General features: G+C 57.6%; 2 protein-coding genes across 11 annotated transcripts in view; one reads left to right on the top strand and one right to left on the bottom strand.

Moving 5' to 3' along the window:
- The first annotated feature begins 214 nt into the window (after positions 1 to 214).
- Positions 215 to 5,854, top strand: LRCOL1 (leucine rich colipase like 1). The gene is made up of 5 exons (XM_066363811.1): positions 215 to 314; positions 1,847 to 1,972; positions 2,090 to 2,215; positions 2,316 to 2,438; positions 5,705 to 5,854. Exons 1-5 carry the CDS (start codon positions 225 to 227, stop codon positions 5,852 to 5,854), a joined length of 615 nt encoding a protein of 204 aa, XP_066219908.1. The 5' UTR covers positions 215 to 224.
- A 1,072-nt stretch (positions 5,855 to 6,926) lies between these two features.
- FBRSL1 (fibrosin like 1) overlaps positions 6,927 to 16,784 on the bottom strand; it is a 56,989-nt gene continuing 47,131 nt past the window's right edge. For 5 of the 10 annotated variants that reach the window (XM_066371240.1, XM_066371242.1, XM_066371244.1 and 2 more), the window contains 12 exons: positions 16,552 to 16,772; positions 15,458 to 15,672; positions 14,747 to 14,797; positions 14,457 to 14,552; positions 13,894 to 13,962; positions 13,747 to 13,776; positions 13,493 to 13,564; positions 12,446 to 12,578; positions 10,492 to 10,569; positions 10,218 to 10,301; positions 9,821 to 10,025; positions 6,927 to 9,067 (listed from right to left, as the gene is read on the bottom strand). In XM_066371240.1, the coding sequence (XP_066227337.1) occupies positions 8,086 to 9,067; positions 9,821 to 10,025; positions 10,218 to 10,301; positions 10,492 to 10,569; positions 12,446 to 12,578; positions 13,493 to 13,564; positions 13,747 to 13,776; positions 13,894 to 13,962; positions 14,457 to 14,552; positions 14,747 to 14,797; positions 15,458 to 15,672; positions 16,552 to 16,772 (2,236 nt within the window). In that variant the 3' untranslated portion in view covers positions 6,927 to 8,085. Of the gene's footprint in view, positions 9,068 to 9,820; positions 10,026 to 10,217; positions 10,302 to 10,491; positions 10,570 to 12,445; positions 12,579 to 13,492; positions 13,565 to 13,746; positions 13,777 to 13,893; positions 13,963 to 14,456; positions 14,553 to 14,746; positions 14,798 to 15,457; positions 15,673 to 15,745; positions 15,910 to 16,551; positions 16,773 to 16,784 lie in introns of all 10 variants that reach the window. The other 5 variants (XM_066371249.1, XM_066371248.1, XM_066371239.1 and 2 more) reach the window with 5 other exon arrangements.

Below are 16,784 nucleotides of genomic sequence, written 5' to 3'. Positions count from 1 at the left end.
AAGATGTTAGTAGTACTGGAAATTGAGGCAGGAGGAAGCTCTATGTACTTTCTGCACAGTTTTTCCATAAACCTAAAACTGCTCTAGAGATGAACATCTATTAATTTAAGAAACATCCATTTTGCAAGAGGAAGATTGGGAGGAGGAGGGAAGAAAGTGGGTGCCCACACCGGGTGCCTCGGGAGCAGAAGTGGCCCTGGGTGTTGACAGGACTTGCCCGCCCGATGGCGCATGCCGGGCACTGGTTGCTGCTGTTCTGCGTGCTGCTCCAGTCCACGGTGGTGAAGGAGGAGGTCCTGCTTGCACCCCGCAAGGTGAGCTCCAGCCCCACCTCCCTGCACCAGGCAATGCCTCCCCCACTCAGCCCTCCCTCAAGGCACTTGGGGCTTCCCGGCCTGCAGGCACCCAACCCCGTGTGCTCTGTGCCTGGCTCCCTTGATGCCCCAGGATCGCATGTTCCTGTAGAAGTCCTCCTCTGTCCTCTTATTTTTCACCTCAAAATTGACTCCAGACCTTTTAATGAACCTCCATGCTTGAGGCAGCAGCTTCCAGTGGGCTCCAGCCCCAGGTGTCCAAGGTCAGTTATTTTTTTTTTTCCCTTTCTTTTTTTTATTAAGTGAAAGGCAGGAAGGCAGAGAGACAGACTCCCGCCTGCACCCCAACCGGGATCCACCTGGCACCTTCTTCTGGGGCTGCTGTTCTGTTGTTTGGCAACTGAGCTATTTTAGCAGCTGAGGCAGAGGCCATGGAGCCATCCTCAGTCCCCAGGGCCAACTTGCTCAACCATTCAAGCTATGGTTGTAGGAGAGGGAGGAAGAGAGAGAGAGAAAGAAGGGGGAGTGGTGGAGCCTGATCAGGCAGTGGCGCAGTGGATAGACCGTCAGACTGGGATGTGGAAGACCCAGGTTCAAAACTCTGAGGTTGCCTGCTTGAGTGCAAGGTTGTTGACTTGAGCAAGGGGTCACTTGCTCTGTTGTAGCTCCCCATCAAGGCATATATGAGAAAGCAATCACTGAACAACTAAGGAGCTACAATGAAGAACTGATACTTCTCGTCTCTCTCCCTTCCTGTCTGTCTGTCCCTATCTGTCCCTCTCTCTGACTCTCTGTCAAAAAATAAAAAATAAAAAAAAAATAGAAGGGGGAGGGGTGGAGAAGCCGATGGTCACTTCTCTTGTGTGCCCTGACTGGGGATGGAACCCAGAACGTCTGTACAGCGGGCCCACACTCTACCCACTTAGCCAACTGACCAGGGCCAGGTTTATTATTTTTAAATGAATTAATATATAAATATGTGACACTTCCCCCCATGTTAGTGCCCACTGCAGCAGATGCTGTCATGGGTAACCCACACCCACAGCAGTGATATTTTGAGTTGGTAAAAGAGTTTTTGAGACCAGAGGTTTGAGGACCTCACTTAACGCTGACGATGGCAGCCTCTGTGTGGAAGGCTAGACCCTCAGCTCTGGCTTCTATTGCTCTGTGACCAGGTCAGGTTATTTCCCTCTCTGAGCCTGAGTTTCTCACCGTGAGCTGTTGTGCAAGTGTGTGAGGCACGTGGCCCAGCTCGTGGGAACTTCTTTTGCAAGCACTTCTCCTGCTCAGCTCCTCACAACCTTCCTTCAGCCTTATGCCTCAGTTTACCCTTCTGTCCACGTGGCTCAGGACACAGACAACTCTTAGCTCCCATCCCCCCTTCTCCATTGGCCTCCTGGCCATCCACCCTTCTTGCCCAGGAGAGCTAAGTTTGAAGGCTGGTGGGACACCGGGAAACTGACAGCAAGAGGGGTCCTTTTGGGAGTCTCCTGCCACCCTGGGAGCGGGTACATGCGGCCCTGACTTTGCAGGGGACTGGGAAGGCCTGTGAAGATCACTGGGAGTGTCAGAGCCACTGCTGCGTCACCAGCAGCATAAAACTGCAGCAGACCTGCAGGCCCCGGACCCTCTTCATGGAGTGCATGTTCTGGCGGAAGGTGCGCGCAGAGGGTGGGTTTGCTCGCGGAGGAAGGTGGATGGGCCAGAGGGTCACCTGGCTCTGGGAAGGTTCTCGTGTGGCAAAGGTCTGGCCTCTCCCCCCCCATCCCCCGTAGCCCAATGGCTATAAATGCTCGAACCACCTGGAGTGCCGCAGCAGGTGCTGTGTCACCAACAGCAAGAGCCCACTCACGTTCTGCACGCCCAAGATGATGATGTTCCAGTGCCTGCCGTGGGGCAAGGTGAGGGTGCGGGCGCGGGCGGTGGGGAGGAGCGCCTGCCAGGCTCCATCGGGTGGATTTTTAGGCACCTGGGACACCCAAGGCCTCTGTATCTCCCTAGCCCAACTGGGACTACTGCTCAGGCCACAGTGAGTGCCAGAGCCAGTGTTGCATCCGCCTGACCAAGGTCACCGCCCCGCGCTGCGTGGCCCGCAGTGGGTTCCTGGCGCAGTGCCTGCCCCCGGTGAGTCCTGGGGAGGTCGTGCAGCCAGTGTGTGTGTATGGGGCGGGGGGGTTGGAAAAACCGTCAGAAGGACACAGATCATGGGCAGAGTGAGGATCCAGGTCTGTCAGGGAGCCCGTGGAAACGATGCTGATGTGTCTGGTGAAGGGTGAGGACGCCTGGGGACAGGTGACAGTGGGGCTGCCACCACCCCAGGGGTGGAGGCCTGAGAGAGGACCCTGCCCAGGAGCTCTGCCCTCCTGCCCCTCCCATCTCCTTCTGGAACCTTCCACTGGCTGCATCTCGCTAGAGGAGCAGACTGAGGTGAGGGCGGATGGAGGTGGGGGAGCACAGGGAGCAGAGACGGGCGTCAGGGACAAGACAGCACTGCCCATGTGTGAATACTGAAGTACACGTTTTGATGGTGGAATCCATAATGTCTGTCTGAGAATAAAGGGGTCTCTGATTCCCAGCAGTCAGGACCCACAGATGTTCAGTACCTGCATCCTGCCATGGTGTTATCAGCACCCAGGCACAGCAGGCGTTCACAGAAATGTGTCAAATTATGGCCAAATGAATCAGATAGTCCCACTGGTGTCCTCATCCCAGACAAGCTGAGTCCATCAGCAAAGTGGGAGTAATATCTGGTGTTTTTATTTTTATTTTTTGAAAATTGACTTAGAGAGAGAGAAAAACACGTCAATTTGTTTTCCACTTGTTTATGTATTCATTGGTTGATTCTTGTATGTTCCCTGACCGGGAATCAAACCCGCAACCTTGATGTATGGGGATGACGCTCTAACCAACTGAACTACCCAACCCAGGGCCCATCCAGTGCTCTTAAGATACCGCATCCCGAAAGCTGACTTCCTTCTGCTCCTGTACGTAGGTCCTCTGTCTCTCTTTATTTTCTAATTTTTTGCTGTGTCCTTTTTTTTTTTTTTTGGGCTGTGTCCTTTAGTGACACAAACAGGTATCTGTCCCTGGATCTCGGCGATGGCCCCTCTGTGTCTTGTCACGTCTGAATTAGTGGGAGCTTGCCCATGTCACGCTGCTGGTTCTGAGACCTGCAACTTAATGACTTAGCATCAATAAACTACTGATTGAACAAAAGTGTGTTTTGTCACATCTATTTTTTTTCCAGACAATAAAGGCAAAAAAAAAAAAATCTATAGAAAGTTGTGGAGACCATGAAAAAACAGTCTGCTCAGGCCTGGTGCAATAGTGACTTCCTGAGAAGCCCTGTGAATCAGTGATCAAGTGGGACCTGGCAAAGCGAGGCCATGCATCCCGCATCCCCTCCCCCCAGGGGTTTACATAATAAAGACACTTAAGTGTCTCTTGTCACGGCAAGTAAAAATAGTCCATTGTCCCGGACTGAAAGGGCTCCCTAAACATTGCTGACAGTACAGGAAATACAGGGACAAGTGTGGACAGTAGAGCTGAATCAGGCTGAACACCCACACCCTGGCGGGCAGCGTTATAGCCACACCATCTGCAAGACCCTCATGGCTTTGTTTCTTTGGCCTGTGGGACCTCTCTGTCGATTTGCAAGGAGAAGCCCCTTGGGAGGCGCGTTCCCCTGGAGGTGGCTGGGTGAGCGAGCCTGGTGCACAGGCTCGTGTCTAACATCACACGCTGCCCCATCACAAGTCAGCAAGACTTCAGGTTCCGTTCCCTCAACATCTGTTCTCTTCTGCTCAATCAGCTGGATCTTGTTTTATTCAGGTTCCGAGGTCTCTCGTATAAAACTGGCTTTTCCTTCCTTTGCAGGTAGGGGTGAACTTGTGGCTCATTTCTTTTTTTTTATTTTTATTTATTTATTTTTTTATAATTTTATTTTTTTAATGGGGTGACATCAATAAATCAGGATACATATATTCAAAGATAACAAGTCCAGGTTATCTTGTCGTTCAATTATGTTGCATACCCACCACCCAAAGTCAGATTGTCCTCTGTCACCTTCTATCTTGTTTTCTTTGTGCCCCTCCCCACCCCCTATCCCTCTCCCATTCCCCCCTCCCCCCCGTAACCACCACACTCTTATAAATGTCTCTTAGTTTCACTATTATGTCCCACCTACGTATGGAATAATACAGTTCCTGTTTTTTTCTGATTTACTTATTTCGCTTCGTATCATGTTATCAAGATCCCACCATTTTGCTGTAAATGTTCCGATGTCATCATTTCTTATGGCTGAGTAGTATTCCATAGTGTATATGTGCCACATCTTCTTTATCCAGTCATCTATTGATGGGCTTTTTGGTTGTTTCCATGTCCTGGCCACTGTGAACAATGCTGCAATAAACATGGGGCTGCATGTGTCTTTACGTATCAATGTTTCTGAGTTTTTGGGATATATACCCAGTAGAGGGATTGCTGGGTCATAAGGTAGTTCTATTTTCAGTTTTTTGAGGAACCACCATACTTTCTTCCATAATGGTTGTACTACTTTACATTCCCATGTGGCTCATTTCTGATAATAAGATCTCTGTAGAGTGTGTTGTGGGGGGACTTTCATGGAAAAAATGGGGTCCTCCTCCTCTTCCTGCCTGGAACTCAGAAGTGATGGCTGAAGTGCAGCAGCCACCTTATTACCCCGAGGAGACATCAAGTACCATGGAAGCAGGAGCTAAGGATAAGGAAGCAAAAACAGTCGGACCCGTGTGTTTAACGACCTGTGGAGGGAGGAGGACAACACTCAACTCTTAAGACCAGAATCCACAAAGAACCTGAACCCTGTCTTAAGTCATCACCTTCACGTCCAGCCAATCTCATGACTGATATCACCCAGAATACGGGTTTCCCTTTTATTTACTATTTGGAATAGATTTCTTTATCTTTGAAGTCAGAGGCTTGCATGGAGAGGTCATAGTATGTAAAAAAAAAAAAAAAAAAAATACACAGCACATTGCCTGACCTGTGGTGGCGCAGTGGATAAAGCGTCGACCTGGAATGCTGAGGTTGCTGGTTCAAAACCCTGGCCTTGCCTGGTCAAGGCACATATGGGAGTTGAAGCTTCCTGCTCCTCCCCCCCTTCTCTCTCTCTCTCTCTCTCTCTCTCTCTCTCCCCTCTAAAATAAATAAATAAAAATAATTAAAAAAAAATACACAGCACCAAGTCCATTTGAGAGGTGGTCCTGGTTGATGCCATAAAGATACCAGCGGGATCACTATTCTTAGCTCAAAATATTCTGGAGGTTTCCGGAGTGGAAGCCAGACCTTCACGGCTTCTGCATGGTATGACCACCTAGGTCTCTGACCCCAGCTCCTCTCTGTGTTCCTAGGATCCTGTCTCATTGTCTCTTGGATCTTCCCATCTCCGGGCCTTTGCACTAGCTGTTGTCTCTGCCGATGCTCCCCTGGAACGCACCACCTCCCCCTCTGAAATCGTCATCAAATCTCACTTTCTCAACGGGACCTCCTTGATCACCTAGTAACGCCCGCCCCTCTTGTCTTCTCGTGTATTGGGCCTTCTGGGACACCATCCGGGGTACTTATTTGATGGTGCCTCATTCCTGAGAAGGTGGGCCCCACGTGGCAAGCACTCTGCACCCAAACCCAACCAGGATGCAGAAGGGAGGTTTCTAGGAAGTACGAAGATGGCAGCTCAACTCAGCACAATTCCCAGGCTGGCCACCAGGTGGCAGTGTGGGCCTCATCTGGTCACACAGGACCCAGGTGCCCCCAGGTGCCCCCCTCTAATGAGATGGAGCGTGGTCAGCGGGGGCCTCCTCTGCAGATCCTAAAATTTTTCCTTATCTGCAGAAAACAGCAGTGTGCTCACTGGCTACTGCCCTAGTGTGGGTTAACCAGGATGGAGAATGTGCGTTTGAGGAATTTCAGGGAGACACGTAACTTCAGAACCTCCGTCTGATTTCTGGCACAGGGGTCACTCTCCCTTTCTCAGGCATGTCATCCCCACCCCAAACCCCTACTCCTTCCTTTGGCTTCTAACTCAATTATTTCATTCCTTCCCACGATCTCCCTGGACTCCCAGGCAATCTCGGTCAAGGGAAGACCCTGAATTGCATTCACCTCCAACTATACCCATGGGTGAGCTCCCTGGGGGGCTGGGGAGCCTGTGTCCCCTCACTGTCATGCTCCCTCCCTCTCTGAGCACCTATGTCTCCAACAAAGTGTCGCCTGGCTCAGCATGGTGCTGGGACAGGGGGCAAGGCCACCTTCTGAGATGTGACCCTGGAGCCAAAACCCAGAACACACAGCCAGAACTGAGCTGTGAGGGCAAACAGGCGGTGGGGTAGGGGTAACGGGAGGAGAGCAGGGCTGAAGGCAAGATGGGGTTCCAGGCAGAGGCTGGGAGGAAGGGGTTCCAGCAGTGGCAACAGCCCTGGGGGACATGGGGTGGTGACGCTGGAGGCAGTGAGGACCAGGAACCACTCACAGGACAAGGGTGTTTGACAGCCCAGGACCCTCCCGCAAATGCCATACAAAACTTACTTGACCACCTTTTTATCCAAAATCAATGGTGTATTTTTCTTCATCAACTGACTGAGGACAGAATGTTTAAAATCACCGAGCCTACCGTGGAGACACGTGGCTGAATTACAGAACATGGCTGAATCAACCGACTGTGGGTGTCGGGAAACAAGAGGGGGATGTTCGTGTAGTTATGAAAACAAAACTGAAACCAAAAGGACATCACACAAGATGTTAGCCGGTGGAGGGACAATACTGAACAGATGTTGGCTGATGGCCATCACAAAGGAAACATAAGTTTTTGTGACCAACTTTAGACTCTTCACTTCTAAAATCCTACTTGTCAGGGATAGTTCGGAGAACACAGCACAGTCAGCACAAGGGTCCACAGAAGTATCCACGTGGCCAGTGCCCGAGGCCGATGCTCGGAGCTGGGGGTACTGCCAGAACCTTCCCCTTGGCAGTGACCCTGCATGGAGCACTTGCATAGTTGAAAGGTCGACCAGAGCTGCAGTCAGACTTCTGAGCAGTCCCCGACAGCGGGCAGGCTTTGTGACCGCATTTAACAAATAGACACAGGGCTCTCTAGAAACTTTTTATAAAGTGTACCTAGATTAGCAATTTAATAACATCATATATTTATGTTAATAGACTATTTACACTTGTTCCATTTTTATTTTACAAAAAAAACTGAAAAAAAGAAATCTTACATCTCTGCATAATAAGGCAAAAGACCAGTTTTGTACATTAATTATTATTTTAATATATATCTGTAACTTCGGTTCCAAGTACCAAGGGAGGGCCAGGGCCAGGCCTGAGTGGGGGCCTCACAGTGTGTTGGACAAAATGACCGTTTTTTCCTCCATAAATAAGACAAAAGCCTGGGGCTCTGGAAAGGGATCTGAGGCTGTGAAACCACAAATAGGAACTAAAAGTTAAAAAGCAAAACTTCTTTTTCTTTTAAATGTCTAAGAGCACAAAATTGAAAAAAATACAAATCTATTATAAACGCTTTCACCTGTGGGGGGCAAAAATGTATAAACTTGAATTTTCTCCCCTTGGCCTGATCTGGAGCTCGGAAAACATCTCCCCAAAGAGGCCGAGTGTGAAACCCCGACCACAGGCTGTGGTGGAGGGTGGAGGGGCGTCACGCAGACCGAAGGGGCTGTGCTTAGTTCTGGGACGTGCACGTAGGGGGTCAGCAGTGCAGGTGCAGAAGGCCGAGGGGCTACCGTGCCTCCACCTCTGGTGGGTTTCGCGACGGAGAGTAGTCCGGGGCCTCGCTGGGCACCGCGAGCGGCGTAGTCCTGCTCCTCGGCGGTGGCCCGGGGGGTGTGGGCGGCCCGCCCACGGTCACCAGCGACGGCGGTGCACCAAGTGCGGCGTTGGCAGGCGGGGTCCGCGCCAGGAGTCTGTTGTGCAGCGTGGCGGCGGCGGGCCCGAGGCGCGGGTAGTGCAGGGCGCCCAGCGTGGGCAGGAGGGCCGCGCCATCCAGGGCTGGGCCAGGCAGGTGCGGGGCGGCGCCCAGGTGCGCGGCGGGGCTGGACAGGTGCGGGGAAGCGCCCAAGTGCGCGGCCTGACCGGGCAGGTGCGGGGAAGCGCCCAAGTGCGCGGCCTGACCGGGCAGGTGCGGGGAGGCGCCCAGGTGCACGGCCGGAACGGGCAGGTGCGGGGAGGTGCCCAGGTGCGCGGCCCGCGCGCGCTCCAGCTCCTCGCGGCGCGCCTCCCGAAGGCGCTCTGGGCTGTGGTCGTGCGGCTCGCGGTCGCGGTAGGGGCGCTCCGGAGGATCGAGGAAGGCAGAGTGCGGCGCGCGGCGCGGCAGCTCCAGGCTGCAGTAGGCCTCACGCAGCGGCTCCCACGCGAAGGTCAGGCGCTCTCGGCCCAGGCCGAGTTGCAGAGGCGCGCGGTGCAAGCCGTCCCCAGGGGTCTCGGGAGCGTCGCCATCCTCCCCGCGCTCCTCCTTAACCTTCACGTCATCCCCCGGCGGCTTCCTGGGGTCCCAGCTCAGGAGGCCGGCAAGGCTCAGGGTGTCGCCCAGGGCCACCTTGCTGCAGGGGGACTGCGGACATGTGGCCAGCTTGGCGCCATCTTCCTTGGCTGGAGAGCGGCTCTCCTTGACGCGTGGCTGGCCCTGGCTGCGGAGCGGATGGCTGCCGACAGGGGCTGCGGGCGAGGCCCGGCTCAAGAGGCGCGGCTTTTCCAGGAGGTCCCTGGGAGTGAGACACCCTCCCTCAGCCTTGGGGTGGGACAGAATTCTGCTAAGACGCCCCCAAAGCAAGCGGTCTGCTACGAAGTTTCCGCCTGGGCGCAGTGAGGCCACTGCCCATCAGTGACTCCATTCTCCTGGTGGGTGCTTTGTAACTAGAAACCGGCACCCCCAAGGCCGTTCCTCTATTTCTACTCCTCCCTCTTTCTGTAAACAAGCTGGAAACCAGTTCTCCATGGGGACTGGCTGCTGGTCCTATCAATCAGGACAGATCTTCAGTCAGGACCCTAGGGGTGAGTATCTGCCAGCCTGGGACCACCTTCCCTAGCCCAGACTCAGGGGTGCTTCTTGGCTGACAGCAGGTGGGACTGTGGCCAACCCCAGGCTGCATACCCGATGAGGAATCCTAGGACACCCCCACCCCCGTCCCATCCCTCGAGTATGTTGGGGCACCCCCCCAGCTCATTAGCCCCAACCTGGACCATGTGGCAGCATCTTCTGCCCACCCAGAGCCAGGGCTCAGTTAGCAGGATCCCCTCCCCTGTGGATCTCAGCTTTCCCAGAGACCCTGGTGTTGACAAGCACACCTTCCCTGCTGCCCCCTCCTCAGGAGGGAGAGACCTTTGCCCAGATGGCTCTGCCCAGATCCTGCCACCCCATGAGGGGTCCTCCCTCCCTGGCCTTTCCCAGATGTGAGGGTGCAGCCTTCACCCCTCTCCCGATGAGGGAGATCATGAGAGCCAGGAACCCCACTCACCGCTCCCTGTCCTCCCGGCCCTTGTCTGGCTCTCGGTCGTGATTGGTCAGGGCTGAGACCCGCTCGGCTTCCACAGGTTTGGGCCAGGGGGGTGGCGTGGGGAAGGATGGTGGTGCCTGGTGCAGCCGGTTCCAGGGCTCATGGGGGCTGTGCAGGCTGTGCAGTGAGGAGCCTTCCTTGGGGGCAAAGATGCTATTCCCTGCAGCTAGTGAGGAGGGGGTGGGGCCATGAGACTCTGCCCCCCCCCTTGCAGGACTGTTAGGGAGAAGCATACAGTTCTTGAACCCCACGCTAGCACTATGATCCCGCTGCAGACCACACAGGGAGCTCACGCGAAGGGGGCAGGGTGGGGAGGATGTGCGTGCATCCCGGAGCAGGCGTGTGGCAGGTTACTCACTCAGCGCGTGGCTGCCCAGGCCTCCAAAGGCGCTGCTGCCCAGGCTCCCCAGGCTCCCCAAAGTGCTCGGTCTGCTAAAAGGGTCTATGGGGCAGCAGGGGCTCAGGGGCCTGTGTGGCTCTTGCTGGGGCTCCCATGAGCACCCTCCCCTGTGGCTCTAGAATCTGGTAGGTGCCAACGATGCAATCTGAGGGTTGCCCGGGTTCTCAGGGTCCCCTCCCCACCCACCTCCAGCCCCCAGCCCTGAGATCACATAGACCTCAGGGGCACCCACCTGTCAGGTGGCCAGTGGGCAGGAAGCTGCCGGGATGGGCTGAGGGTCCGAACTGGTTGGTGGCGAGGTGGGCAGCACCTAGGAGGGGGCAGGTCAGTGGGACCTGGAGCACCTGGGCTCATCCCTGGAGTGGGGCTTCCTACCTCCCACTTGAAGGGTGTGACCAGGCAGGAGGACCCCAAAGGGGAGCAGGAAGGAGGTGCTGATGGCAGGGCAGCCCCTGAGGATGGAGACTGGGCCTTCACAGGCTGCGCCTGACCTTGGTGACCCTGGAGTTTCTGAGAAGCTAATGGATGATGGATGACCCTGGCTACCTCACAGCAGTTTTGGTCTTGGGTCCTGGTGGACACGGCCTGAGTCTTAGCTGCTAAAGATGGCAGCTCTTGCTGCATGTCCCAGCTACAGGACACAGCCCCCAGGGGCACCATGGCATCAGCCCCCAGCCCCCAGAACGGAGCCTCAAGGGCGAGCGGGGGGGGGGGGGCACCCTTCACGCTAGAGGGTGGATTTCTGGTGAAGATGGTGATGTGGTGTCCCTAGTGTCCTCCAGCTCCATCTTTGGAGACCCCAACAATGGTGCCTCATATCCCTTGGTGGTGGCTGCTGCAGGCGCGTCCCACCCTAGGCACGAGGTGTCTAACCTCTACGAGCTCCTGGCTGCAGTTGCCTAGGTTTCTAAGTGACTCATAAGCCAAAGAAATCAACCCAGAAACTGGAACTAGCCTGCCCAGTGCTGATGGGAACGGTGTCAGACACATGGTAGGCGTGGCTAGGGACTGTGTGTGTGTGTGGGGGGGCAGCACTGGGAAACGAGGCACATGGGGAGGGTCCGTTGCAGATACTCTTCACTTCCAGCTCCCAGAGTCAGGATAACACTCCTGAGCGTGGTGCAGGGCGCCGCCTGACAAGCAAGTGGGCACCGATGGCACAGCTTGGTCTGGGTGGGGCATGTGCCAGAGAAGGGGCTGCAGAGCAGGACCAGCGAGGGGAGGGCAGGAGCTCAGGTTCTGAGCTGCAGAGGCCCCAGCCTGGGCCCCACATGGAGCTCCAGCCTGATGGACACTTCCCTGGGACCCAGACACCCGAAGACGCCTCTGCTCAGGCTGGCCTCTAGGCCACCGGGACACTGTCAAGAGGCCAGCTGGGGTGACCCTATCTACACCTTTCCCCCAGCCTGCTGACAAAGGCTGTTCTCAGCCCACACCCATGGGCCAAGTGGAAGCAGTGAGTGTAGGAAGGGGGGTGAAGGGGTGTCCTCTGAGGAGGCGACATCCTGCAGGTACTGACAGCGGGGAGGGGAAAGCAGCAAGCCTGAGAAGGCTGTGCACAGGGGTGGGGGGTTTCTCCCATTTTGGAGAGGAAAGGCTTGTGCAAACGCTGGTGTGCTATGCTCTCCTCCCATGCAGGCAGGGGAGCCCATGTGACCACCCTCAAGAAAAGCCTGGGCGCAGGGTCCCTAGGAGCTCCCTGGGAGGTGGCAGGCACGTGTGGGGTCACAGTTTGGTGTTGGGAGAATTAAGCTTGTCCCAGCTTCACCCCACAGCCTTCCCTCTGCTGCCTGAGCTGTGTCCTGCCACTGTGAGCCCCCTCTTAGCCGTGGGGTGGTGTGTGTTGAGTCCTGCTAGCGAATTGTAGAACCTGGGGGGCTCCCGGGGACCCCAACATAGCACAGCTGGTGGGGGGAACATGGGGTTTCTGCCATTCTGTGAAAAGCCAAAGCCCTTCCCAGAAGGGAGGTGGTGTTGGAGGAGGATGTCAGAAACCAGCCCCCAAGGCGGGAGTAGGGAGGGTGCAGGCTGGGATCAGGTCTACTGTGGGGAGGGCCCGCTGAAGGGCAGAACAGCCAGAGCTCGGGAGTGACATGTGTCCCAACCTAGCACCAGCCAGAGGGAAGAGGCCAAAATAGCCGTCCGCTTCCCTGGCCTGTGGGCGGCCCAGCGCCAGGAGGTCTTACCTGAGCTGGAGAAGAGGGACTGGCCCAGGTCCTGCGGGTAGTGGAGGCCTGCGAGCAGGCCCGGGGCGGGGGCTCTGCCCAATAAGTCCAGCTTGGCGCCCACCTCCAGTTTGTGGGGGTCCAGCTGCATCTGCTGAGGGACAGAGTGTGTCCAGGGCAGCCTGCCTGGGTACCACACCTTATCCCCGACGGGCACAGCCTACAGCCCTAAGAGCACCGGCTGCCACCAAGCGCCACAAGAGGCAGAGGGACCCCTGAGCCCTTCCTAGCTCCACCCCCGTGGCCTCGGCCCTTCCTGGGCCTGCGGGTATCCTGGCACTGGAGGTGCTTTTGCTTACAGCAATGACGTCAGGTGCTCTGAGCCCCCCACGAGCTGCCTGTGAGCAACGCTGGCTCCTTCACTGACCCTCTGGGGTCCCGCAGGAGCACCTACACTTGGAAACACACAGTATTTTGTGATAAACCCCTTTTTGTTGACCTAGCCTTTATAGCACACTCGGGACATGAGAAGACTATAAAATTGCAAGTGGGGATAACTTACTGAGACACCAGCAAGCGGGTCTCAGGGCCCTTCCATGATGCGGGGGCCGTGTGCCCCACCCTGGTCCCATTAGAGGCCTCTCACAGTCCCCTGGCCCAGGGTCCTCAGGTCCCCTGTGGCTGCCTCTCCCTGCATCACTCAGGGAAACTTCTTCGGAGCCCCCCCAGCCAGGGCGCCTGGCACCACCCTGCTGGAATGGCCACAGTCTTGGCCCTGAGTTGGGTTCTCGGTCACTGGGCCTCCCAAGAGCACACACCACCCGGAGTGCTTCCAATCTCCTTCACTCCTCCCAAACTCCAGCCTGGGTGGCCCTGGGTGACATGGAACCACCCCCACAGTGGGGAGTGACCTTGGACTCCCACCATCCTGTCTCTTCCCCACCTCTGACCCCTCAGAGCCCAGCCCAGCCCAGCCCAGTGCCCAGGCAGGGGCACGTGGCAGACATCAGAGGGTCTGACATTCATGTGCACCCACGGTCTGGCCAGTCGGACAAGCGGCCGGCTCACCTTCATCCGCTGCTGATGGTGGTAGGTTTGCCAGGCGATCTGCACGTGCACGGCACACCACTTCCCGGGTTTCTGTGACGGAAGGGCGACATCTTCAGGGTGTGGCTCTGACCTCCTCACTTGCCCCCCCAGGTTCCTTGCTGTCACAGGGCACCCCCAGGACCACCCAAGAGGTGCCCAGAGTCCTCCCCAGCCATGGACCCACCACACTCTCCGTCCAGGGCAGACGTGCACAGGTGTGCACACACACTCACCCTGACTGCTGTCCGGTACAGGTCAGACACCTGTCGTCGACAGAGGAGTCAGTGTTAGGTCCAGGCTCTGCAAGCAGCCGAGCCCCAGGAGTGGGTGGGGATGTTGCCCAGGGACGGGGGGATGGCGTGGGCCCAGCTGTCACCTACCCCAGGGCCCTTGTGGAGCAGGCTGTGGACAGCGCTGGCCCGGCCTGTTACCTCAATTGGGCTTGAAGTCTAAGGGGAGAGGGACAGGGCGTGAGAAGCTGCAGAAGCGCTGCCACCTTGCCGTGCACACTGCCACCTAGGCCTGCCTGGCTTTCCACCGAATCCTCGGCCCAGGAGGGAGGGAGGAACAGGTTCTTGATGCTGACATGCTTAGACCAGGGTCTGGGCGTAGGGAGTGTGCGCAGAGGGAGCCCAGTCACTAGTCCTGGGGCCTCTGTGCTTCCTGTCCCCCAGACCTCACCCCTGCACAGCTCCCCCATCCAACCCCGAGCAGCCTCACTGAGGAGGGTGAACAAGCACGACGCAGGGCTCTCGCAGGCCCTGGTGCGCAGCATGCTCCCCACTGGCAGTCGCCTATACTGCAGCCCCACTGAGGGTACGAGGGTGCTGCCTTGGGGCTGAGTCCCCACAAAAAATGAAGGTCTCCAGTGTCCTGTGCACGCTGCCACCCTACCCCGGGGGATACCTCTGTGTCTGCCCCACCTCCCAGGAACAGCCGGTACCTTGGGCTGAAAAGCGCCCTGCATAGACCCAAAGGGGCCTGGGTGTGGGAGCAGGGTGGGCAGTCCCGGGATGGCAGGAGGGAAGGACGGGAAGAACTGCAGAAGAAAGAGGGAGGGCGTTCCAGGGCTACACTGAGCAGACCAGCCCAGGCCTCTAGCGCCCCCCCCCCCCAGCCCTTCTGCATTGGCAAACAGCAGGAAGACCTGTGGGAGGCACAGCCTGCCCTCCACCCCACAGCCACCAGCCCTGCCCACAGCAGGCCACGCAGGATGGAGGCAGGGACACTCACGTTGGAATGTCGCAGGTAGGGGCTGTCCAGCTTGGGTGTGTACTTGTCAAACTGGAGGGGAAGAGAGTGTGAAGGGTGAGGCCCACCCTGCACATCAGTGCCCTCCACGGGCCCCTGCCCACCCTACCCAGCAGGCCTGGCGGTAGCCTGGATGAACGTCCTGCCTCTTGGGGCTGCTAGTCTGTAGCCAGCTGTCCCTGGGCCCCTGAAGGCACTGGCCCCACGGTCCTCCCGTCCTAACAGTCCCACCACGGGAGGAGAAAGGGGTGCACACGCCCGCTGGGCCAGCAGCAGAGATAGGAGGTGGCAGCTGCAGCCATGCTGGGGGCATAGAGACCAGGGCGGGTGGTCAGGCTGCAGGGCAGAGCCCAATGGGAGCTGCGGGGTCTCCACCCCAAGAGCAACTGGCTTATAAGTCAAGTCCTCTTGGCCTGGGGAAATGGGAGGGCCTGGTTCCTGTGGACCCTCAGTCCAGTCTGGGCCACCAGACCTGCTATCTTGTGAACCAAGATGTCTAGGACCCTGAGTGGGGACAACTGGTCCCAAGGCCATGTCACATGTATGCAATGTGGGGCACCTGTCCAAGCCCAGGACGGGGGGACCAGAGCAAGACCAGGAGGGGCTGGGTGGACAGGAAGGGATGGTGTCGGTCTGCGTGCAGGCGGAGTGCATGTGCCTGCTGCCTGTCGTGCCCGCTCGGGGGCTACGCACCGGCGGGGGTGCGGCGGGTGGCAGGACCGGCGGCGGGGGCAGCCCCGCGGGGAATGGGGCGAATGTGTGTTGGTGCTGGTGTGTGTGCTGGTGTGTGTGTTGGTGCTGGTGGAACTCCGCCCGCAGCAGAGCCCCCGGGCCCAGGGGGGCGCCGGGCCGCTCGGCGCTCTGGACCAGAAAGCGCGCGTTCAGCTCTTGCCTGAGCAGCTCGGGATCTACAAGAGAAAAAGAGAGAGACGGAGAGGCCCGTCGGCCGCGGGCTCCCGGTGGGGCGCGGCGGATAGTCACCTGGCACTCCCGGGTTCGGCAGGCCAAGCCGTGGTGGCCGCTCGCTAGGTGCGGACCCCAGGGTGGAGGTAAGAGAGGGGCCTGTGACCATGTACCAATCAGAATCCCCGCATGAGGCTGGCAATACATGATTGGCTGGCTGAATGAGATCAACAGGCTGGCATCTAAAGGCAAGAGAGAAGACCGTGAGCCCCGGGCCCACTGGCCGCGGGGAGCTTGCCCGGGGAGGCCACCCAGACCATGTCCTGGCCCCATCCCGGGCACTGAGCTGCCCCCAGCCCGGTCTGAGCTGAGTCAGATTTTCAGAAAGACACGGGGAAACCATGAGGGACCTGAATTCAACCCTGAGGGGGACAAGTGCCAGAACCAAGCAGGAGGGGGAAGGCCAACTCTGCTCCCTCCACTGCAGACCAGCCCGACCCGCACCTGCAGAACCCTAACCCCACACACTAGGATATGGATGGAAGACACAGCAGGCCCTGGGCAGCCTCCAACTCCCCATCCCCAACTGCTTGATCAGGTCTGGCATGGGCTCAGAATGGAGTGGGCACATGTCTGTTCATACACATGCGTGTGCGTGACTGAGGCCCTGGCAGGACCACCTCTGCACAGGGCAGCCGGACCCCCCTGGGAAAGGCAACCTTCCGGGGGTCTGTGGTCAGACAGCAGCGCCTCTGGAGCAGGGGTAGGCTGTGCCTTGGAGCCTGGCACCCCTCGCCTGCCATTCCTTGCCATATGCCCGGAGTGAGAATCACGGAGCGAGGGGACAGTGACCCTGGCCCCTACAAAAGGGCGCCCGAACCTACCGGCAGGGTGTCCTGGGATGACCAGGCTGTTGGCCGGCAGCGCCGGGGGTGGGGGCAGTGTCGCAGGTGCGGCAAACATGGCCGCTGCGTGGTGCTGGTGCTGGGCCTGTGATCGGAGCGCCAAATGTGAGGTAGAGAGGTGGGCACCTGGCCCGTGCGGCGACAGGGATGCGTGCTTCACGAGCCCGAGGCTGGCGCTGCTGCTGGCGCTGCTGCTCCTGCTATGGGGATGG

The sequence above is a fragment of the Saccopteryx leptura genome, chromosome 2 (assembly GCF_036850995.1).
Source record: "Saccopteryx leptura isolate mSacLep1 chromosome 2, mSacLep1_pri_phased_curated, whole genome shotgun sequence".
Taxonomy (NCBI): domain Eukaryota; kingdom Metazoa; phylum Chordata; class Mammalia; order Chiroptera; family Emballonuridae; genus Saccopteryx; species Saccopteryx leptura.
This window is presented reverse-complemented; position numbering and strand designations above follow the sequence as displayed.